The 25352-nt window shown below is 39.6% G+C and overlaps 1 protein-coding gene across 1 annotated transcript in view; it reads left to right on the plus strand.

Annotated features, from left to right (window-relative positions):
• COG5 (component of oligomeric golgi complex 5) overlaps window positions 1–25352 on the plus strand; it is a 361274-nt gene extending 335922 nt beyond the window's left edge. The window contains exons 18-22 of the mRNA XM_027838594.1: window positions 3356–3593; window positions 9594–9670; window positions 14970–15096; window positions 16510–16589; window positions 24823–25352. Coding sequence (XP_027694395.1) covers window positions 3356–3593; window positions 9594–9670; window positions 14970–15096; window positions 16510–16589; window positions 24823–24934 — 634 coding nt within the window. The 3' untranslated portion in view covers window positions 24935–25352. The remainder of the gene's footprint in view (window positions 1–3355; window positions 3594–9593; window positions 9671–14969; window positions 15097–16509; window positions 16590–24822) is intronic.

Here is a 25352-nt window from a genome sequence, read left to right on the forward strand (position 1 = left end):
AACATCCTTGTTTTTAAAAAAAAAAAAAAAAAAGCTTTTGACATTTTCACAAGAACCTAAACTGTGGCAGATGCCTTGCAGGTCCTGATGTCTCCAAAAGTTTACCAATATTCCAAGCGTCTCACTGGAATTGGAGGTGCATTCTCCGAATAATCCCTATAGTACGTGGCCCTGAATAGGTGCTTCATTGATTGATTCAAGGGTTTTCCATCACGTTATATTTAATTATACAACCAAACTTCTGGATGTGGTAGCTAGTGCCAGGTTATGTTTCTGGTCCTCTAGGAAAATCATTCAAAAGTTGTTTTAAGATGACAGCTATACTATTGAAACACATCTAGGAAGATATTATGTATAATATATCCTTTTTCAGTTAGTTCAGCACTATGAAAAGCCTAAAGAAAACAAGATCCTGATGTCCACCCCAAAGAAGACTTACTTGCATCCAAAGATTTGTGTTGACAACATTGGCAATATCTCTTTCTGAGTTTTGCTGTCTAGGCAGCATGCTATCTGTGAAAGTAAAAGTGTTATGTCTTGCTATTTCACTACTTTTTACAGTTAGGGCAAAATCCCTCTTGTTATAACTTCTGTTTCTCTCTTCTTTAGAGATAAAGAACAATTGGTTAGCATCCTCTTTATAATAATTTTTGCTGCACTTGAAAATAGCTACTAAATTTCTCTCAAATATGGATAACACACATCTTTATATATGCATATGTATGTTTATATGTACCTGTCTATGTATGTATATACACTTTAAGATCAACATTGTATAGATAGGCTTATGTGTGATTAGCTAATTTTTACCAGCTGTTTTCTAATTTTTGTTTTAACACTTATTTCTTACAAATATGTTGTATTCCTTTAATAAATCCTTTATGGAATGAAGATAGATAGATGATCTAGATTTGCATATATATGTGTGAATGTATATTTTATTCTGAGGCATCAGATTTATTTGTTTTTTACTTTAAATTTTCTATCATGAATTCAACAAACATGAGATAATATTTACATAGTGCTTAGTACAGTTCTTGGTACATAGTAAGCACTTAATAAATTTTTGTTTCCTTCCATTTCAATATATAAAGAAGAATAGAAAAAGAGTATTACATGTGAAACTTTGAACTATTAGGTACAATTTTTATTTCTTAAATGTATGTAGAATTTAACACAATTGGAACAAAACTGCTTTGCCTTGTGCCCTTCTAAACTTGCTTCTGCACTCTTCTATATATTTTTAATGTTCCATTGACACTTTTCTTTCTTTTCTCCTTTTTTTTTCATCACTCACAATCACCATCTACCATATTGTCTCTCAGAATTTCTACCCAATAGAAGCCCTCCCTTATAATAAATACTGTCAAGCAAAACAGCTCTACACATTGACCATATCTGAAATTGTCTCACAGCATACCTCTAGTCCATCACCATACCAAGAGATGGGAAACAGGCTTCATTGTTATGACTTTATCTGTTGATCTAAATCGGAGACTTTACCACACCCCTCAGAGTCTGGAGGGGAAAAGTATATTCCATGTGTGTGTTATTTAAATAAATTCCATGGTCAAAATTCTACTAGAGAAAAGAGGTTAGAGGGTAGGAGAACTGAGCTATCTTTGCCAAAAATTTATTTGTGATAGGCAATATTGTCTGCTTTGCAAAATGTATAAAATGCTATTCCAAGATACATTATTGATGCATTTTCTTATCAGGCAGAATGTTGAGATTGAAAATTATAAGGCTGAAATTTCCTTGAGAGGTCACCTAGTGAGTACTGTACTTGAATCATTGAAGACAGATGATTGTCTCTCTCATCTTAATAATCTTCAGGCAAATGCATCCTGTAACTTTCCTTGGTAGTCTTTTTAGTGTCAAAAGCAAGATTTTAAATAATAGGGCCAGGGCAGTCTTTTATGTTTCCTCAACTCAGGGCAGTAATAAAATGGACCATTAATACCGTTAAAGAAATAATCATATTAGATAGGAACATTAGAAGAAAAAAATGAGGGCATATCAGTTCAGGATGTTATCTTTCTGCCCCAAACCCTCTCCCCGTCTAACCTTCCCTGTTCCTGTTGAAGGTACCACCATTCTTCCTGTCTCACAGATGCTTAATGTCACTGCTCTCTTTTTCTCCTCATTTTCCCAGACATCAAAATCCAGTTTGTTGCCAAACCTCCCATTTCTACTTCACATCTCCTTAAATCCTACCCGTTCTCTCTTCACACAGCTACCACCTTAGTTCAAGCCTCCTAGTTGCTCTCCCTACCACCTCAATTCTCGCCATTTCAGTCCATCCTCTGCACAGCTGCCAAAGGAACTGACATTGAGTGCAGATTTAACCATGTCACTCCCTTAGTCAGTAAACCCTAGAGGCTCCCTGTTACCTTAGGTATCAAATGTCCTTTGAAGCCCTTTACAACCTGGTCCCCTCCTGTCTTTCTAGGCTCCCTTTACTCACAGATACTGCTCCTTTCCTCATTTCTGTGCCTTTGTACTGGCTGTGCTCCATCCTGGAATGCAGTACTTCATGTACCAACTCAAACACTACCTTCTACCTTAAGCATTGCTGGTCCCCCCCAACTGTCAGGGCCCTCTCTCTCAAATTACCTTGTATTAATTCCATATATATTTGTCCTTCACACACTCGTATATAAACCTGTTTTCTCCTCCAATATATTGTAAGTTCCTTGGGAGTAGCAGTCCTTGTGGAAAAGGGGACCATTCCCTCCTTACACCAACCACAAGCCAGTTGCTGCCAAGAGGCAGATAAGCCCGAGGGTTCTGGAAGGAACCCTGCAACCATGTCAGGCTACTGGTCCTGCTTTCAGCCCACCCCTAAAACCTTAGTCCTAGGGAGCGACCATCACGGAGACACGACCTGGGCATTTCCTCTATGAGTGCTTCAGCCCCTGCTTCCCCGCTAGCCCCAGCTACCAAAGACCCAGGAGAGAGAATTCTCACCACCATGGTCCTTGGTACTGTCAGATACTTTGACATCAGAAACCACTGTGGTTTTTATGAATGGAAATGACATTAAATCAGATATGTTACCATCTGCTTTTGCAGCTGTAACTTCCTCTATCTGTTGTCTTCACTTGTTAGAATGTGAGCCCCTTGAGAGCAGCGACTCTTTTCTGTTTGGGTCCCCAGCACTTAGCACACTGTGGTGCAGATAGGAGGTGCTTCATCAATGCTTTTTCATTCCTTCCTTCGTTGTTTCTTTGTAGTTGTACGCCCAGTGCCTACCACAGTTCTGAACACGTATATTTGATCATTAAGAATCATTAAGAAATGCTTACTGATTGATCAACATCAGGACTTGAAATAGTTATTCTTTCTTTTGCAGATCATTACCTAACTCAGGAAAACCAGATGTCCCTTGTTCTCTGTACATGAAGGAGCTACAAGGTTTTATTGCTAGAGTGATGAATGACTACTTTAGACACTTTGAGTGTTCAGAGTTTGTCTTTGACAACACAGAAGCCATTGCCCAGAGAGCAATTGAACTTTTTGTTCGTAATGCCAGTCTCCTGAGGCCACTTGGTGAAGGTGGAAAAATGCGACTTGCTGCGGATTTTGCCCAGGTAAATGGAACAAGACTGGTTTGAATTTGAATACACAGTTCATTTAAGCCTCCATTCCCTGCCCTAATCTTCATATTTTTCATTAAAAACTATGATTTCTGTATTCTTATACTTTTAGAGCTTTTCAACCTAATGAAAATTAACTGCAGAAATCTAATTTTTAAAAAACCGAAGCCACTCTTGGGCCAGATGTGTTTTTATTTTTGCATTTTATAAATGATCATCTTTAATATTTTAGGATTAAACTAAAGTTGCATATACTATATTAAGACCACCTTTGGCTCTTCTACATAGTGTAGTGATTGTTTTGTTTCTTCACTGTCCCACAGTACCAGCAGTGATTGATCAATGTAGCTGGCAAGAAAATACACTTTAAACCAGTGGGAAGGGACTGCCTGTTGTCACGGAAGTCCAAAGAGCTCTCCTGTGTCTTTGAATCTCAGAGCCTGCTCATCAAGACCATTCCATTTTTAGTTCATTCTAGATGAATAAACAGGAGACCAGATAAATTCAGTACCTAATTATTTTCTCTCTCTCTCTGCCCATTCCTGTCGTGGAAAAAAATAGTAGGTATAATATATTTCTTTTTGGTATCCAGCCTTGAAGTAATTGTCTGATGCTTAGGGGAGAAGACATTAAAATGACAGAAAAATAATACGTTCATTAGGAAGTTGCCTTTTAAAAATTGTAGTGGATTCATCCAAACTGTAATAGTAAGAGGGACAAAAGATAACCACCCCAGATCTGACCATTCTTTAAAAAAAAAATTGGAGTCAAGATTTTTGTTAAAATTTATGTCATGAGTAAACTTGTATTCAAGTCTTTAAAAGCAGTTAGCTTTACTAGTCTAAATAATTACTCACATGGATTATTCATAATGATTTGCCAGTTCCTCCCTGTATTTAGTATTTATTCCCAAGTGTGTTTGAATGCATGTCTTAGTTTATTATTCCTGTATCGAGAAAATGAAGCACTGAATGCTTGTGCAGGAATGATTTTCAAATTCAGCCCTCCATTATACGTGATATGATTTACAAAAGCAGAAGGAGCCCAGAGCCTAATTTTCAAGGTGCCTGATTTTCTTGCATATTAATTTGTCCAGCAATTTACCAGTTGCACCTCTAGAGTGATAAGCCTGAGGCCACTGTACCGCAGAAAATAGGTTTACCTTAGAAAGTAGGACTTGGTAGCCCAGGCATGAAAATTGAAGTGAAATACTGCCACTTGATTGACACATGAGTATCTAATCTTTCCTTTTAAAAAAAAAACCTTAATTATTTTATCTCTTTTATAATATTTTGGCACCTGCACCTTTCTGTCTCTAGTACTGGAACCAGATTTCAGGTTTAGAGAATTTTGTTTGTACAGTGTTTGGTTAGTGTCCAAACAGAGTGCGCATTAAAATAAAGATACACTAATGTCTCTAGGAATTACTTATTCAGGTACCAGACATATATTAAGCTATGCCCAGAAGTGTTCTCTATTCTCCCTTTTCCTTCCATTATTTTTGTCTGTTTTTCCTCCCTTACTTTCTCTCCTCTGGGCCCCCTCCTGCACCAGCTCATAGGCATTCTTCTCCAGCTGGTTCTTGACTTCCTTTTGCTGGAGGCAGCACTTCAAGTCCAGTCCGAGTGGCAGCCAGGCAGAGGCTGGCGAGAGCCAAAGTACTCTAGGAGAGAGAGGAATGGGTCATTTTGGTTTGTGGAGAAAGGAGTGGGGGGGCTGGGCCTTTGTTTCCTCTGGAGGTTTGAAGAGGGAGATGAATCGCCTCAACTGTCTCTACCACAGTCCAACCACCCTCACAGTAACTCAGTGAAATGCTGAGCTCTCGGCTGGAGAGGAAGATGAATGGCACATACAGAAACTGCAGGGTGCGGGAGTTGTTTTGTCCTTGTTTCTTTCTGGACCCATTTCCCATTTATCCAGAATGTTTCCCATTCCTTTCCCGTAACTGTGCGGTGACATGAAACTCCCAATGATCCCCAGTGCCCATCTGCTTATTGTCTGCCTCAAAGGTCTGTGTGCTCAGGTGGTAGGAGCTGGGAGTGTACTTGTGTGCCCTTTGCCAGATTTGTGAGGCTGTGAATGCTCAGGCTAGGTATGTGCTTGCTGTGTGGCGTTGCTCTTCAGATTCCCATGTTTATCCCTGTGACCCAGTTTAGAAACCCCCTGCCATTTGTGTTCACTTGCGGAGCCCCATGTAGGTCACAGGCCCAAGAATGACAGATGGGAGTCATATTTGGGCTCAGTAAAAAGAGCCTTTGTAAATATTAGCCAACTTCTCGGGGACTCTGAGCCTTTGGGGATTGTGTTGTAGCAGTTTTTAAATTCAGCAAACCTTTATTTAGCACCGACTCTATTTAGCACAGTTTATTGGGCATTGTTGAAGCACAGTGATTAGCTACCTGTGTTGTTCAACTTTAGCTTTCAGAATCATCCTGACCAGAAGTGGGATTGATCGAGCTGAGCTCTGAAATGGCTTTCCCCCCTCCCTGCCCCCCAGTCACAATAGGCATCACCTGGGGAGTACGAAAACCTCTCCACCTCTTCATCATTAAAGGTCATTGTTGAAAGGTATAAAACAGGTCATGGAGACGCCTGGAATAGGCAGAGCTTCGCATTCCAGTGATGTGGTATACCACTGATCCATGGGTGCATGATCCTGCATGATCCATCCCCTTTTCTCTACCACAACTCCCCTAACCTAGGCCTCCGTAGGAAGACAGATATTCTAGCTTCCGTAATATTGGACATCTCTGATTGTGTTTTTAAAGGCTGCCTTTTTATTTGCCATAAATAATAAATTTCAGAGGACTCAAAGGAAAATACTTTTACACTTTAAAATATTTATTTAAGAAGTCTAAACTTTGACCCAAACCACCATTCAGCAGGTTGGAAGGATCACATAATAGAAAGACCATTGGACCAGGAATCATAAAGTGGGGAACTCTTCTAGTCACTAGCTATGTGACCTTAATCTAATGGCTTAACCTCTCTGAGCCTCTCTTAGTTTCTTTATTCATAAAAGGTGAATTAGAAAATTATGGAATTTAGAGTTGAAAGAGGTCTTAGAGATCATCTAAGCCCTGCCTATCTCACAGGTTTCTTGTGATGAGCAAATAAGATAGATGTGGTTATGCCTTGAACCAAACAGTGCAAAACCAAACAATGTAAGCTTATTGTTATTTTAGCCAAGGCTCTAATAAGTCTGTATTGATGTACTGCTCAGTGAGCCATGCCTACCTCCCTCGTGTATGCCCTAGGACATTGGCATGAGGCAGTTTTCTTTCAGTGATTATTAGCAATCTGTTCCTGCTGTTGTTCTTTCTGGATGTCAACACTATTCACCTGTCAGTTCTGTAGCTCTAAGAGTGGCTGGACCCACAGGAGCCCTGCTAGTTCAGAACCTCTTGGTCGGTCTGTCCAAAATTTCTTCTGGAGGGTCCTGCAGTTTCTTTCCTCCCCCTGGAAAACTATGAGTTGTGGCAGCTGTCTTAGCAATTGTTTATTCCCTGGCATTGGTAACAATTTCTATTTATAGTCTTTCTGGTGCCCTTTAAATATGTAGTTGCATCTATTTCACTGAGTTCCTATCTATACAAATTTAGGCAAGGAAACAAAAACAGTCACGGTTTCTGTTCTAATTCTGGTTGCCTTTTTCTCTTCAGAACAGTAGCAGGCAGGCCTACCCAGGCAGCATCCAGTGACGCCCCGTAGTCAACAAGCTGTCCCTGATGCTTGGGAATTTGTATTGTCATTAGTTAACTGTGCCTGCAGCTTGTACTTTCAGGGGGATGAGGGGAAGCTGGTGCGTTTTCCATTTTTGACCCCTCAACCAATTGCAAAAGAACAGCCTCTGTAAGCGTCTCTGCTATCCTGTGAAAATACGTTCCTTTATTTTTAATAAAGCTCTGCCAGAAGATAATAATTTTTCTATACCCTAAAGCTTTTTATTTATGGATGAAATTTTTAAAGATACAACATTTTGATACTGTTGTTTGGTGTAGATTTTTTATGCATCATCATATATTTCACAGTCCTTTAGGGTCAAATATTCTCATATAGTAATTTGTTCCTTTGCTAATGTTTTGTTCAGCCCTGCTGAAGGGCTAAGGAAAATGATGTTTAGTTTAATCTTTGAAGACACCAAAATCCTTCAGAGTAATTGAAAAATAATTATTGATAAAATATTTGGTGTGTTATATAATCTCATCATATATACATGTATGTACATTTGTATGTGTGTATATATGTACGTATGTGTGTATGCACACACACACATACCTGTATATATTATGTGTAAAGATGAATAATTCATCTTATTTTGAGATTACAGAAGTAAAACTGTATAATTAGACCCAGACATTCACTAAGATGACCAATAGGCCACAAGATGTACAAACCAAATTACGACAAGAAATCCTTTCACCTAAACCTCCCTCCTTCCTTCACCCCCAAATTCCCACAGTTAATAAGCTAACCACGCCCCTGAGATTTGCCCATTGGCTGGTCTGTCTCAAGTTCAAAATTAGCTCACAGCTATTTTGTTGTAATTAGCAAAATACCTTACTTTGTTTCCTTAGATTTTTCTTGCTTAATTTTTTATTCTTCTGCTTTTTTTTCTGGCATATGTTTTCCCTTCAGAGTATTCAGCCTTTACACACACACACACACACACAATCTATATATTGGAAGAGAACATACACAAAATTGACTAGTTCCACAACTCACTGATATTTGTAAATTGAGTTCCTCTCTTGACTTTACCTGTCACTCCATTTTAAGGAAGAGATTGATTCATAAAGTTTCCCAAATCAGCTTTCTCACTTTACAATGTCCTGGTGCTTAATTAAAAATAAAATCATTCCTCCAACCATACTTTGGTTATTGTCTAGACTCTGGAGAATGTGACACTACAGATAGTTGTCGGTTATCCATGCTGAAAGGTATAAGATAGCAAAAATGTGGGAAAATTATAAGAGTTCTTTAGTCTTTCAAAGTTGTCCTTTTTAGCATCGTTAATGTATAAATTGTTCTCCTGGATCTACTCACTTCATTTTATATCAGTTCATATAAGTCTTTCCAGGTTTCTCTGAAACCATCCTCTTGATAATTTCTTATAGTACAATAGTATACTTCACATTCACACACCATAATTTGTTCAGCCATTCCCCAATTAAAGGGCACCCCCTCAGTTTCCAGTTTTTTGCCAGGTCAAAATATGCTGCTATAAATATTTTTTTACATATAAGTCCTTTTCTTTAAGTTCTTCACAGTATTGACCTATTAGTGGTCTTTGGGTCAAAGAGTAGGCACAGTTTTGTAGCTTTTCAGACATTGTTCCAAACTGCAGAATTACTAGACCAGTTCACGGTTTCACCAACAGTGCATTAATATACCTGTTTTCTCACAGCCCCTCCAGCATTTATCATTTCTGCTTTTTTTTTTTTTTTGTCACTTTTGCCAGTCAGGTGAATATGAGGTAGTACCTCAGAGTTGTTTTAATTTGCATTTTTCTAAATCATTAGTGACTTAGAGAGCTTCTTTTCATATGGCTATTGATAGCTTGGATTTCTTCAAAGAGGGACTACTTTGTGGATTTAAGATCATTGTATTGTGGCCTTATAGGATATTATCCCTACCATCCTTTGAATTCCCTATCGCAATTTCACAACTAGGGGCGCAAACTGGACTAGTTATCATTTGAAATTCATAGAATTTTAGAACTAGAGGGACTTTAAACTCCTGTCTCAACCCTTTCATTTTATATAAAAGAGAAGTGAAGCTCAGAGAGAATAAATGATTTGTCCAAAGTCACACAGTTGATAGATGGCAGAGCTGGGTTTTGAAGATGGGTCTCTGACTCACTCCTCAGTGCTCCTTCCACTCCAAAGGTCTACTGGTAGCCTACAAGTTAGAGGATCTCCATCCCTACTCGATCCTTGGCTCTCCCTGAGCAGTCTTCCGTGAAAGGCTGAGGAATGTCTTTTGTTATTACAGATGGAACTGGCCGTGGCTCCCCTCTGCAGACGGGTATCTGATCTAGGGAAATCTTACCGCTTACTCAGATCATTCCGGTGAGTTCTGATACCTCAAATCTGCTCTTTGTTATCCCTGCTCATTGTCTGTGTATCCACATTCCATTAGGAAATGAATTCCCGCTCTCGATTTTTTTTTTGGTTATGATTCAAATGAGAAGCTTTACATAAAATCATTTGCAAGTAATGTTAAATAGTGTGGTTTTCCCCTTTTGGATTAATATTCATAAGCATTATTTAACATGTTTTCTGTTATTACCTAGGAAATCGTGTACTCCTGACTTTTATGGTAATACATCTGTACTATCAGGAAGTTTGTAATAATATAGATATATTACTGTAATATTAGTGAAGCATTACGGTGATAGACTTCTTACATAAATTTCCACTATACAGAATAAATAATATTTCTCTTAAGGCTGTAATACAAACCAACAGTAAGGCTGGAATCTCATCATCTCTCTGCTCAACACAGAGCTTTCTTAAAAAGCTTCCAATATGTCATTTTTAGCATAATCACATGCCCTAGAAGGATCATTTGAAGAAACTGAGGCTAAAAGCAGCCCTGATTAGAGGGGTGGGAGGTGAGGGCATTATAAGCTTACTTTATTCAAGTATTCAAAGGACTGTCAAGTGGAAAAGGGATTAAACTTCATCCAGGAAAGATGTGGCCTCTGAATTTCCTCCTTTACACTCTCTGACTCTGGGGTGGAAATGCCAGACTCTCAGTCACAGTTTCCTGTGTCAGTGGTCTGGTTCCCTCCGTGTCACAGATCCCCTTCCCCTGCTTCTGTGGCTATCATCATTCCCTCAGACACACATGGCTCACAAAGTCGGGCAATTAGTTTTTCCTAGCCGCCCTGAGTTCATAGTTGGCTGGTTCCATTACCACTAGAATACGTTAGTCAGTGGCTATCTGTTCATCCTTGGAATTAAGTTCCATAGACCGAGGTTCAAAACTTTTCAGTGAGACTCCATTTCACAGCCAAAAACTCTAATCTGTGGGCGGTATAATGAGTCCTCTACTGGCAAATGCATGAGGCTTATCAAGACCAGCACCTCCTGTTGTAAACTGCCTCTGGTATAAAACTATTCCAAGCTTACTAGGCTAGCATCAGCAGGTGACCAAACAGCTGGCTTAGATCTGCAAGAACCAACATGGTTGGATGGGAGGCAGTTGACCAAATCCTTAAACACCTGTCCACATTTCTCATCTTAGCCATCTTTTAATGGTTCAGGTTCTCCCTTTCTACTTCTGGTTCTTCTTAATCCATGAATGAAATTTTAAGAGGCTCAGATCTTAGATACCTAATAGTATCCACCAAATCCTGGAAAAAACTTTCCCTCTGGAATGTTCTTTGGACATAGCCCGATGATAAGCACTTCTGCCTTCTCAGGGTCAGTCCTCACTCCACGCTGAGAATCTATGTGAGCCATGCATTATGTAGAATTGGCACTTGTCATTTGACAGCTTTAGCTGTTCTAACACTATAATTAGCCCTTCCTCATGCTCTTTCAACAGCTTTCCAAAAAGTAATAAGGTCATTGAGATACAGATTTCAATAGTACACGTTGGCAGTTCCCAGGGCTCTGTCCACAGCCCGTGGTGTGGCTCCCCACCCCTGCCATATGTTCTGTTTGGGCCTAGAAGGCATAACGAGAAGCAGTAGGGGGAACTTCACTGGATCAGAGAGGGAGAGAGTTGAAAGAGACCTTCAGGTTCACCTAGTGCAGCCTCTTCATTTTGTAGATGAGAAAGGACAATATTCCAGGTCACAACTGGTAACTAGCGAGCCAGGATTCAAACCCAGGTCCTCCAAGGCCATTCTACTACTTCATGTTTGCACTGGTTAGGCTCTTTATAATGTTCACTGAATTGAATTGCCAAAAGATCTAGGCTGGCCAAATTAGCTTGCTGTCCAAGGAGATAGTGGCTTCACTTTCACTGGAAGTCTTCAAGCAAGAGGCAAGAGGGTCACTTTTTGAGCCTCTTGTCACATGGCTGCTGTCTTAGTTCAGGGCCTGATCACTTCTCCCCTCGAGTATAGCAACAGCCCTCTGACTGGTCTCCCTAGCTCAAGGTTCTCCCCACTCCATTCAGTGCCCCACAAAGCTGCCAAAGGGCTTTTCCTCAAGCATAGATATAACCATGTCACTCCCCTACTAAATAAAATCAAGGATTTCCTTGATTTTCCTTTACTATCCAATTTAAACTACTCTGTTTAACTTTTAAAACCTTTCATAACCTTGTGCCAGCCTATCTTTATAGCCTCATTGTACGTTATCCTCTTCATGTACTCTACACACCAATCAAACTAGAAGGAATAGCATTTATTAAGCAGTTACTATGTACAAAGCATTATTCTAAGTCCTGAGGATAAAAACAGAAAAAGACAGAGTCCCCGCTCTTAAGGAACTCACATTCTAGTGGGGAGACAGTATATATGGGAGGTTTCAACTGCAAGTCAGAAGTCCTATAATCCTTAAGGTTCAGTGGCAAAGCAGATGTTAATGCCTTTTCTTTGATGTCATTCCTACTAATAGTCATATCAACGTGTGTGTGTGTGTGTGTGTGTGTGTGTGTGTGTGGAGAGAGAGAGAGAGAGAGAGAGAGATCAAAATCCAGCATGATTTTACATGGCTCTATTGACCTTCCAGGCAATGGCCTGTGTAGGGAGCTTGGCCTTGCCAAAAGAATAGTCACTGTGACTCAGCTGTCCAGGAAGCCAAGAAAGTAAATAAATAGATCCTGTTACTAATAGTGAGTCAGCTAGGTCGGCATGGCTGCTATAGGCGTAGTGCAGTATATTTGTGGACTAATCTGTTGACTGATTGGGCGTGTTGTAAAAGAGGCTTTTGGTAAGATAACACTTGGACCAGATGACCTCTGAAGGCCCATCCACCCCCCAGATTCTGTGAGAATTCTCTTGTCCTGGGTGACCTATGCCTTTCCTCCATATATGCATGATAAAGAGCTCCTGGGACTGACATCTGAGAAAAGGGGTCCTTCCTGTCCTCACCATCTTTGTCCTTCCCTCCAGAGTGACAACGACATGGCATATTCTAACCCATCTGCAGTAGTCAGTAGGGGACTGTGACCCTTGACATCCTCAGTCCTCAGTTCCATCATTCATTGTCTGACCTTTGTTATGCACAGGCAGAGCAGGGCTTAATCTTCTTCAGATTAGGAGAATCAGAAGAGGAGAGAAGCAAACCCCCCACCAAACGATGAAGCAGGTTCATCGTCACTGCTGTAGGTGCTGTACAGTTCGTCCTTGTGCCCAGTCAGACAAGAACCTAATCCTAGCTCCAGATTTTGTGAACGCTGATCTATTTAAGGCGTAGAAAGAGCCTTCAGCTTTCCCAGTTCCTATGATGATCTGACGACAGAGCAATTAAAACTTTGAGGGGAAGGCAGTGCTGCGCCATCGTGGATGTGCTCCAGCAGAAGGGTAGGAGAAAGGCTGCCAGTAAAAACAACAGACTCACTGTTGAGTTCAGGAGTTACCACACTAGGGGGAGGGAAGGTACGATGAAGGGGTTTGGGGACCAGCATTAAAACTGATGTTGTCTGTGTTCCGAATTCTAATATCCTTTGCTTGTGTCACTGGAGAGTAGAAGAAAACTGTTTTGTTATTTCCATTCTTACAGTTTTTGCCTTTCTGAAACACCCAAATATATTTTTTTCCCTTTCTTTACCTTACTCAGCCACCAAGGACCCTGTGTTGACTCCACTTGAGACACACCTATCAGTTTTCCAGCTATTTATGTAGTTAGGACAGTCTTCAAATGGTAGTCGAAATAGAACAAGATGGTCCAGAAACATCAGGTAGAAATGACTGGCTAAGGACAAGAGCCAAAGTTCCTGTCTTCTACCCTTCTAGAGAAGTCATTCGTGTCCTGGATCAACCCAAGGATGCTTGTCCAGACCAGGGGAGGAAAGAAGAATAGGACATAAGAATGCTCTAACCTGTATGGTGCTTAGCCGACCCTCTTATCCCTCTTTGATGTGCAAGAGAAACTATTCCCTACCAGCCACTGTGCAATCTGAACCCTAAATTCAGTCCAGGTTCTGAATCCCAACTTCTAGAGACTATCATTACTGCTTCTGCCTTTTTTTTTTTTTTTAATGCATTATATCTTTAGAAGTTAGTATTTTCTCTGATTCACTTTCCATTATTGGAAACATCCTGGCCTAAAAGGGAGACAATTCACTCTTATCCTTTAGTCATAATAATAATTTGTATATTGTCTCAGAGGTTTCAGTTTGTTTTCCTTTGGTATTATGCTGATACCACTGAGCCTTCTCTGTGCATATCAATAAGGGGAAAAAGTTTTAAGAAAATCTAGGTTGTTGAAAAGAAACCACTTCATAATCTCTTGTTTGCACATGATCTTAGGCATTTCACAACATACTTTTTCCTCTCTTCACCGTATGTTGTGGCCAACTGTAACAAATAGTTGAAAGAACTCAGCCATAAATTGTTTTAATCTCAAATATTCCCTACCATAAGTACATTTTTTCTTCTTATGTGAACCATTTATACCAGTCAGACTGCAAAAATTCTAACCTTGAAGATGCTGTCATTTTCCAGAATGAAATTTTCCAAGAGTGATTTTATGATATCTGGACTTGATGCTTTTAGCACCTTAGTAGTAATCTTAATCAGTTCCCTTTTGTTTACAAGTCAAATAAAGATTTCGTTTTTAACCGCTAACACTTCAATTCCACCTGGAGTATGTGTGTGGTGGGGGTCAAAAAGAAGGGAAAGAGATTGGGAATCAAGCTGTGTTCTTTCTGCCTCTTAAATCAAGTACCAGAAATAAAGATTCTGCAATTAGACATTAATGGGTAATTATGTTGGTGACGCATAAGAGAGAGAATCAAAATCCAGCATTACTTTCCATGACTCTATTGACAATAGAGGCAGTGGCCTGTGTAGCAAGCTTGGCCTTGCCAAAAGAATAGCCACTGTGACTCAGAGATCCAGGAAGCCAAGAAAGTGAATGAAGAGATCCCATTTTTAACAGTGACTCAGCTGTAGGGCGTGTAAGTATGGTGCAGGGAGTTCTAGTAATGCTGGAGCATAACATTTCATGGAGCTGAATTGAAACCATGAGGCAAGCAGGGAAAGCATCAAGGAAAGAGTTGAGGGAACAATTAAAATCATGTTACCTGCGGAAATGCAAGGCCTCTGTGTCTTTCATTAACTTGTTATGTTTTTTATTATTGATGCCCATTAGGAATGTTATTTTAAGTTTTAAAAGAGAATGCTTTCTACTTTCTAAATAACATCTTTTTACAGGACAAAATAATGTTCATTTTTCTTTCTTTCAGACCATTGCTCTTTCAGACAAGTGAACATGTAGCCAACAGCCCAGCATTGGGGGACATTATCCCATTCAGCATTATTATTCATTTCTTATTTACCAGAGCTCCATCTGAGTTGAAATCTCCTTTCCAGGTAATAAAGTAAAGCAATCTTACTGTTGTGAGTCTTTCCTAATTAAGTTTGGCTCTCTTGAAATTATGTGGTCCAGTATAAGACAACATAGCTGATTGATCTTATCCATATCATGAGCCAAAGTCTGTTATTTTCTAGCCTTGGAGAAGTAGAAATTATAGTAAAAAGACACTACTTAATTCAAAGTCTTTCTTTAAAAAATATCAATAGGCCTTTTTAATGATAGTGATGAATAATACAATACCAGTAAAACCTTTTTAATTACTTTTGCTGACACACTCATTAACTGATAATTATTAGAGTTCTTACACATTAGTGCCCTTCACACACACACACACACACACACACACACACACACACAAATTGTCCTAGTTGCTATTCTTTGATCTTGGCACTTCATATCTTGCCTCCGTGGCCTTGCAGAAGCTATCCCTCATGCCTAAAATGCACTCCCTACTCATCTTTCTGTGGTAAAATCCCAGGCATCAGGAGGCAGCTAGGTGGTGCAGTGGATAGAGCACCAGCCCTGGAGTCAGGAGGGCCTGAGTTCAAATCCGGACTCAGACACATAACACTCACTAGCTGTGTGACCCTGGGCAAGTCACTTAACCCCAATTACCACACACACACACACACACACACACACACACACACACACACACAGAATCCCAGGCGTTCTTCAAGGCTAATCTCAGTGCTACATCCTATGGCACACCTTTCCAGATTACCCAGTTTATTGTTGCTGACTCCCTTCTTTTCAAATCATCATGTACATCATGTATCTGTTTACATGTTCTATCTCCCCAGTAGAATGTAAATTCCTTGAGGGCAAGGATGTTTTGTTTTTTTAAATCTTGTCTATCCTTAACATCTACCATTTTTCTCTTATACTGTTTTGGACTGGATCTGCAATTTCATTAGTGTAAGAAACTCCCAAGAAGGAATCTTTCTACAATTTTAGGTTGTCAGCTATTCTGCAACTTATAATTTAGGAGAGTTGCCTGGTGTGCTGAGAAGTTAAATGACTTGCCTTGTGTCATTCAGCTGATGTGCCTTAGAGGTAGGACTTGCTTGGACCCATGTCTTTCTGACTCAGTGCCAGCTCTCGACATTGTACCGGGTTGCCTCCCAGGATAGAGTGACTAATAAATATTTACTTGACTAGACTGGACTGGAATTCCAGGAAACATTTTAGTCGTCAAAGAGGTAATCTGAGGGTACCTAAAATTATATTAACTATGACTGTGCCTGAGCCTTCTTCACATACTCTTCATGATTTCTGTTGTCAGGAATGTGCTTGGGAATAAATTGCACCTTAGGAATTCCAAGTAAATTTTGTATCAGTTGACATTCACTGTTGTGTTTGCATCTCTTCTTCCCTGATTGGTGTCCACTTATGGTTCAATGCTTCAGAGAGCAGAGTGGTCCCATGCCCGATACTCCCAGTGGCTAGATGATCATCCATCAGAAAAGGACAGGCTCCTTCTTATCAGGTAAGCCAAGTTCCACCTCTATTTTTGCTCGTTAGCCCAAGAAAGTAAACTTTAGTTGAAAGCCTTAAGGTTTGTTTTGTTGAAAGATCAAGGTAAGCAGTGAGCATTGTGGTTTTCTTTGCATTGTTCTCATCCCTCGCAGTGTTGTTTGTGAGCACTGTGGTTGCCATTTCCTCCATCTTCTGCTGTGGCTTTAGTCTGCCCATCTTCTGCTCCATGAGGGGCTTGGGGCAGTGCTTAGGGTCATTTGATTCTCCCTGCTTCTGAAAACTCACCAATATCATGGAGCCCTATACTTAACACACTATCTTGTCTCTTCCTCATCCCTGGTATCATTTTGGGTACTTAGGCTTTGAAGTTTTTTAAAATAAGGCATCCAAATGTGATCATGTCAGTCAGTCAGTCAGTCAATCAGTAAACATTTATTAAGCTCCTACAATATGCCAGACACCATACTAAGCACTGGGAATGCAAAGAGTGGGTAAGAGACAGTCCCTGCTCTTGAGGAATTAACATGCAAATAACTATGCACAAATAAGGCATATCTAGGATAAACAGGAAACGTGGGAGAGGTGGGGAGACAGCACGGGAGTATGAGGACTGGAAAGGTGAATGGGGGGCGTTATAGAGGCTTTGAATGCTGAATAGGATTTTGTATATTTGATCCTGGAGGTGATAGGGAGCCACTGGAGTTTATTGCTTTAGTAATGTCTTCTTGACAGCTGAGTGGAGGATGGACTGGAGTGGAAGGAGATCAAGCAGCAGCCTATGGCAATAATCCAGGCATGAGGTGATGAGAACCTGCACCAGGGTGATGAAAGTATCAGAGGTGATAAGGGCATGTATGCAAAGGATGTTACAAAGGTAAAAACAGCAAGCCATGGCAACAGATTGGATAAAGTGAGGTAAGAGAGAGTAAGGAGTCAAGGATAACGCCACGGTTGTGAATCTGAGTGAACTGGAGGATGGTGACAATAATAGGAAAGTTTGAAAAGGAGAAGAGTTCTGGGGGAAAGACAAGAAGTTTCATTTTGGACATGTTGAGTTTAAGACATGTGTGGTACATCCACTTTGATAGGACCAGTGGGCAGCTGGAGATGTGAGACCACGTGAGCAGAGGTTAAGGCTGGATTAATAGATCTGAGAATCATCTGGCTAGTGATGATAATTGAATAGCAGGAAGCTGGCGAGATCACTCAGTGAAACAGTAGAGGAGTAGGAGAAGCCCTGGGGACAGAACCTTGTGGGACACTCATAGTGACCACGTGTCCTCTTTAGGCAGAGCCATCTAATTAGCCGAAATGCACCCTAAATGCAGATACAGCACAATTGGCAATGTTGCCTTTCTACTATAAATTTTGCCATGCCATTGATTTCCACATCACAGATTTCTTTCCAAAAGGTGACCCTAGAGCTCTTCAATGGCCCAAGAACACATTCTCAGTTTCCCCAAAGCTGAAAGTCCCGAGTTACTTCTTTTCTTCAACTAGGTCACATTCCAGTTGCCTGCTGAAATGTCCAGTATTATATTCTGGTTTTACTTAGTGCACTTGAGAAATAATTTCTGTAGAGTCCCAAGAAAACTATAGGACAAATGCAGTTAGGAAAATTCAGTTTGACACTCTGTCTAACACATTTACAACCCGTGAAAGTCCAGATAACCTGTCACTTTTGGTCCTGTAAAGTGGTAGGTGTAGAGAAATGCTAAGTATGGAGGAGTGCTGGTTATCTCAGGCCTTCAAGAGGACAGATTGGCCAGATTTCTTCTCCACTCAGCTATGCATAGTCTTTTCCTGTTCATCAGATTCAAGTTGAGCAGGAAAGGTACAAGGTGACACATAGGTCAGTGAATTACATCTGTTGGATAAAGCTCTAGGGAAAACCTTGGAGGAAGAACATGGGCACTGGCCTATTTGGATTTTTGCATTTGACTTATGTTCGTTGTGCGTCAGTTACTACCAGATGATCTGATATCGGCTGCTGAATAAAGGAAAAGAATTCACCTAGGCACAGAATTTCCCTTTTTTTCCCCCTTCATGGTTAGCCAGAAGGTTCAAAAACTAGGGAGATGATTGCCCAGTTATGCTAGATTACAAATCAGTTGTCATCTCTGCTTTCTTCTAAGAATGTATTGGCTCAGTGATTTCATCTGCAGCATAGTCACCCAGTCTATGTTTAATGCCTGAAAAGCAATCATATTTTAAAATACGGCATGCCTTTCAAATCAAGGTCTGCAGATCTCTTGGCAGCTAATTGTAAAAAGTAATCATGGCATTGTGGTGAAGTTTGTGCCCTCCTCATGGAATTCCTAAACACCAAGATGCCTTTGATGCTGTCTACAAAGAGTTCACGGCATTTTGTCCAAAACGTGGTTTGTTCTTGTTTCCTGTAGCACAATTAGTTTTGATTTTGCATTGCCGTCGTATGGGATATATTTGTCTTTCGTTGCAGATCAGTCCCGACTGAGGGGTGCTCTATATACATCGCTGAATTTCTTTCACCTTTTAGGCAATCCATGTTTTAATACTCATTCCCTTTATCATAGCCGTATAAAATCTTTTAGACTATCACAAAGCAGGGCAAATTTAGGATAATGTGACTTTCTACTGAATAGCTACTAGTGAACTCTTATGAATTCTTCTCTGCTTTTGAAACTAGATGTTTTTCTAGGGCTTGGAATTTATTCACCAAGCATTTTTTCTTTATCCAGTAAGCATTTATTAAGTACCTACTACATCCAAGGTACTGTGTAGGTACTAGGAATAGAAAGGCAAAATGTAAAGCAGACCCAAAGGAACTTACTTCTCCAGAATCATAGAACCCCCAAAGCCCATATGACTCTAAAGGAGCAGAGAGGTCAGGGAAGATATTCATCTACATTAAAATCTTCCCAAGCCCCAGCCTCTTGCCAGTTGTGGTCACACTTGCTCCACCTTCTGTCTGACCCAGTGTCTCTGCACTGATAAGGCCTTGATTAAGAGTTGGAGGCTGCCCAATGTAAAGAAATGATCTTTCTGATTTGGGATATATTGTTGAACTCTAGGTATCATGAACTCCTATGTCTACAGCACTTTGAGAATTAAAGTGATTTCCAGACTTCCTATGTGGTAGGCAGTGCAGAGACCACTGTTCCCATTTTATAGATGAGGAAACTGAGGGTGAGGTGAGGTGAACTTGAACATACACAATTTACTTTCACTGTTGACATGCTAGGGAGGATGGAGTGATAGCTAAGGGTTGCTTACCAGAAAAGAGGCAGAGCCAGGATAGCACAGGGTTTCTTGAATCATTTACCTTATTTAAAAATAGGAGACGTCACTGGCTTCTCAGACCAGGTTTTCCAACTAGATAATAACTGTGCCTGCCCAACGAAGTGGAGTCCATACTTACAAAGTTCAGGGTGTGGAGGAGGCTTAAAGATACTGGAGGAGCCCCAACTGCACAATTGTCACAGTGAGCTTTCTTACTCCTTCTGAGAGCTTTGATGACACTTGACATGATACAAATGAGTTCCCTCTAAATATGTTCATAAAGAACACAGCATTTCTTCCAAGGATTTAGAAGTTTGGATAGAAATTCTGAAATTTATTATGCTCCCCTCCCCTGACTATCCACCTCATACACATTAGAGCACTTCTTCCTTCACGGTTCCTCTTTTCTTTAGGGTTTATTCATGCCCTATTTATAAACAAGAGTTTGGGTCCAGAAGAAAAACTACTGAGTTCTGCTGTGACAGCTAAGGGATCGTTTTTCTCCTTGGTCCCCTATTTAAGTAAATATTTACAAAATGCCTGCTAGAGGGGACACAAAGATGAGGAAGACACCTACTCCTTACAGCTTCTGGGAGATATAGTCTGATAGAGGAATGGAACAAGTACATTAATCTCTTAATGCAAGACAGAATCAATTGCCTAAGAGAGGGACAGCAAGGGTGCTGGTAGGTTCAGAGACTAAGAATACATCACATTCCAAGGAGGCCTTTCCAGGCATAGAGAACTAAGCAAAGGTGTAAAGGCAGGAACATGAAGGGATGTTCAGAGACAAGGGAATAGTATAATTTGGTGAGACTGTTAGTTGCCAGTCTGTGAACCACAAACCCCTGAGCTGGAGGGGATATTGGGAGGAGGGGTAGTGTTCTTGCACAGCAAGTGTGATCATTTTGATCTTTATTTATTTTGACAAATATGCAACGTAACTAAGAATGAGCAAACATCTTTGATAGGCTGATAATACATCCTGAGTATATATGCATTATTAGTTTTCAAGCACATATACTGTTATGATCAACAAAAGATTCATTTAAGAGGATTATGGAATTACTGGTAACTTTGTGATCATGCACCTTCTCAATAAACAGAAACTGAGCACAATTACTATCACATAGAGAGTCCACAAAATTTTTTTACATTTAAAAGGGGACCTGATGCCTAAGAGGTTGAGAACTAGAGCTAAAGTGTAGGATATATTCACAGGAATAACAGGAGATGCGTCAGGAACGTTGGAAGGACAGCAGTGTAAATAGAGGACTGTACAGTATAAATGCAGAAGACATTACGGAGGATTCGATGAATGGGGTAAGGAAGAGATAGGAAACAGGTGACAAAAATTTTGCATCTGGAAAATTAAGAACATGATGGTGTCATTGACAAAAATAGTGAAGTCAAGAGCAAGAGTATAGGCTTGAGAGTAGCAGGGAAATTATTTGTGATGTGTTGTGTTTGAGATGCCAGTGGGATGTTTCATCTTTCTCTTAAAACCCACATCCAAACTTAGCTAGTTCAGTCTAGTACAAGTTCTAGTCTTCTGAGTTTGTAACCTCAGCATTGTTCTTGATTCCTCACTCCCCTTCACCTCACGTATTCCCATTTTTACCCCCACAGTATCCCTTGCATCCTAGCCCTTCTCTACTCTGAGCTAGTACCTTAGCTCAGACCTTCATCACCTTTTACTTCTAGTAAAAGGCCTTCTAGTTGATCCTTACCTTAAATCTCCCCCTGTACCAGTCCAGCCTCCACACAGCAACCAAAGGGATTTTGCTTAGCACAGCTCTAATCATGTCACTCCTCCAAATCATTAAACTACTGTGTTTCCCTCTTTATCTCTAGCATCAAATATAAACTCCTACATTTGGCTTTTAAGGCTTCACAACCTGGCCCCAACTTTTTTCCTAGCGTCATTATGTAACTTTTCCCCACAACCTACAAGCCAGCCCAGTTGGCCTTCTCTCTGCTCCTTTTAGACAGTACTCCCAACACTTATCTCCAGGCCTTTGTACTGGCCAGCCATCTCCCGTGCCTGGAATGCACTCCCTCCTCACCTTTGAATTAAGGGAATTCCTTACTTCAACACACAGCTCAGGCACCAACTTCCACATGCTATTAGTGCCCTGTGTAATTTCCTTGTATTTATTGTGAAGCAGCCATGGCATAGTGGAGAGAGTTGACTTTAGAGCGAAGACAACTTGGGTTCAAGTGTAAGTGTAAAGCATACTGGCTTTGTGACCCTAAGCAGCCTGCATTGCTATAAGGAGCTTCCTCACCCAGGAGTTCCCTGGATTAGTGAAGTCAAACTCAAATAGAAACTGGCCACACATAAGGATCTCTGCAGGGCACACGTTGACTTAGAAAACCACATATTAACATTATGTTATAGTGTATTTTGCTAAATATTTTCCAATTACATTTTAATCCGCTTCTGGCCACACTGGGAAGCGTTGGCTGCATGTTTAACACTTCTGCCCTAGATCAATGAAATCCTAAGTCCATTCCCTATCCATATGAGGCAGCCATGGATGGTGAATAGACACCTGGCTTTGGAGCCAGAAAGGTCTGAATTCAGATCCCACCTCTGGCACACACTTGTTGTGTGAACTTCAAAATGGTCTTTATGTCACAGTGGTGGAGCCAACCTGCAGTGGTAAAAGTTTCCTCAAATAAGTAACACACAGGTCCAGTCCCTATCCTTTATCCTTATCTGTATGTTTTCTCCCCAATAGAATATAAGCTGGAAAATACAGTTTCATTTTTTTGTCCTTGCACCCCCAGTGCCCGGCACATAGTAAATTACAAATGCTGGTTTATTGATTGATGCAAGTGAAGAAACATCAGGGAAGAGCAGCCACAGAGATAGGAGAACTAAAAATATCATAGAAAAGAAAATCGTAAGGTGAGGCGAAGTAGTCAACATTGTCAAATGCTGCAGAGATCAAGTAGGATTAAGACTAAAAAAAGGTCTGTTACGTACCTCTCAAGTCCCATAGTGCTGAATATAATAAATGCTGAAGATGAGTAAAGGCCTCTGACTGTGAACAGCTATTAAAAATCCTAGGTTTTATAAGTTTTTGAATACTGAGATCATGTCATGATCCTCTATGGCACTTAAAACAATCATTTATCAGGTCATTACTGTTTTTGAGTTGAATTTTATTATCTGATACATTCATCCCTCTTTGAAAAAATAAGTGTTTGTCACATTGCTAAATTTTTATTTTCAAATGAGATATATCCTAAATGCCTCATTCAGTGAAGTTAACTCAAATCAGAAAACTAGGTAGGTACTCTATCTTACATAATACCTGGCCTTACTTCCAAGAAAACTGATATTTTTGCACAAGCAAGTATAGTGTATTAAGTAATTAAAATCCTATACTGCTGTTATGTGAAGAGGCAGCTTAAATCTGCTTTTCTCTATCATTCTGATGGTATTCTTGATGAAATACTGTTACATGCATAACCAAATTCATTTCTGAGCTATATAACGTATCATGAAAGCTGATTTTATTCTTTTTATGAAAGAAGATCCCATTCCTTTTCCTACTAAAAAGATTTCCCTCTCTGTAAATTTCAAAGTACCCATTTTTACTAAGATTAATACTAAACCTCCTTCTCTTTAGGGATGCTGTCTAATTTATGTAGGAGTGTTTAAGGGCTTATGAAGAGATTGGGAATTTGAGTAAGGTGGTAAAAACAGTGACAATGACAGCATCATTCAAAGAAGTATAAGAGTGCAAATGTAGTTTTACATTTCAAATTATCTATGCTTTTATTTATACTTTTGCAAAGCAATTTTCATTATAACTGCTGTATTTTTAACCTAAATTTTAGAGTTATGTCACTAAAAGGAACAATTAAAGGGGATGCTTTCAGAAATCATAGGCAAGAGATTTATGTTTAAGGACTAGATATTTGCCAGGCAATGAGACTGATCACATGGATTAAACAAATTAAGGTGTTAATACTAACCTTGGCCTTCACAGAAATGTTATGTCTGATACTATGTAAAAATGTAAAAATATGAAGATTATTTCTAAAATGAAATTGGTATAGTTAATGCCTGTTCTAAGTAGACTTTTCAGAAAATGTAAAAATATGAAGATTATTTCTAAAATGAAATTGGTATAGTTAATGCCTGTTCTAAGTAGACTTTTCAGAAATGATTAGGTTTTTAATTCCAATTAACCACCTGTTGAACTGTGCTGACATTTATAAAGATGAGGATGGCTCTGTAGTCATAAAAGCAAACATCTGAGGTAAATCCAACTTTATAGCCCTAAGTACAGCTTAATTTTTGATATTATAGTTCAATTTACTTTAGGTTTCAAATAAGGCATATCATAACAGTTGTTATCCTGTGTGTTATCCTAGTGTACCTTTCTCTCATTATATTCAGCCTTCCCTCATGCTTACCAATCACCCCAGTGTTCTGGTTTAGTGTAGGGGCCCTGCAGACCTAATCGCATCCAAAAGGTGGCTCTCCGTGGTGCTGATTCGCCTCTGGCAAGCTTTATATAGCTCACGTGGTAGCTTACACACACACCCACCCACCCACCCTAAAATAAAAAATAGACATTGTAGTATAAGGCAGGCAACATGTTCTCTTGGTTTTAGGAAACCTTAGTATTTATTCTTCTGAATGTAGGTATTTAGCCATGAATTGTAATATATATGTGAAGTGTGACCAAAATTTTTTGAAAATCCCCAACTTATAAACAGAGGCTTTGTGGCCTTCAAGTCTGTTTAGTAATTTAATGCATAAATTAAGCAGACTTCCCACTGTAAAGTGTTTCATTTTTGAAACTTGTTACTAAAATTTAGACTAGTAAACCATAATTCATTAACCTGTGTTTTTAAAGTGTTGTGAACTAGCATCTCTATAGATTTAACTGTATTAACAGTTTTTTTCTGTTTTGTCCACCTCTCTTTTAATAGTATTTATATTTTTAATTGTATTTCAGAGGAGCCCTGGAAGCCTATGTTCAATCAGTGAAAAGCAGAGAAGGAAAAGAATTTGCACCAGTTTATCCGATAATGGTTCAACTGCTTCAGAAAGCTATGTCCTCGCTTTAGTAATTACCTAAAACATTTCCTATGCTTTACTGATTTCTATTCAGCAGTTAACTTTTTAAGCTAAAGAGCATACATCACTCATTTTTTTCCCTTACTGTCTATTGTTATAAAGATGCAAATCTCAAAATTGTTTTCTTAGCTCCTCTTCTAGATAGCATGTTGTAACATCTTATGTTTAAAAAGTATAAAAGAGATATTATGATCTAAATATACCTATGGACCTGAATTGTCCCTTGCCACAAAAAATACCCCCTTTCATAGTTCATAAATAGATTTAACACATGGCTACACACATTTTAAAGTGGCTTGGCTTAGGCTAATATAATAGGTATAATATAACAGATAGCTATAAGAAATCTCTTCTCTTACTAACATCTTCCCCTAGAAAAAGGAATAAAGATAAGAGTTTTTATTTGAA

Source organism: Vombatus ursinus, unplaced genomic scaffold (genome assembly GCF_900497805.2).
Source record: "Vombatus ursinus unplaced genomic scaffold, bare-nosed wombat genome assembly UNPS02014830.1, whole genome shotgun sequence".
Taxonomy (NCBI): domain Eukaryota; kingdom Metazoa; phylum Chordata; class Mammalia; order Diprotodontia; family Vombatidae; genus Vombatus; species Vombatus ursinus.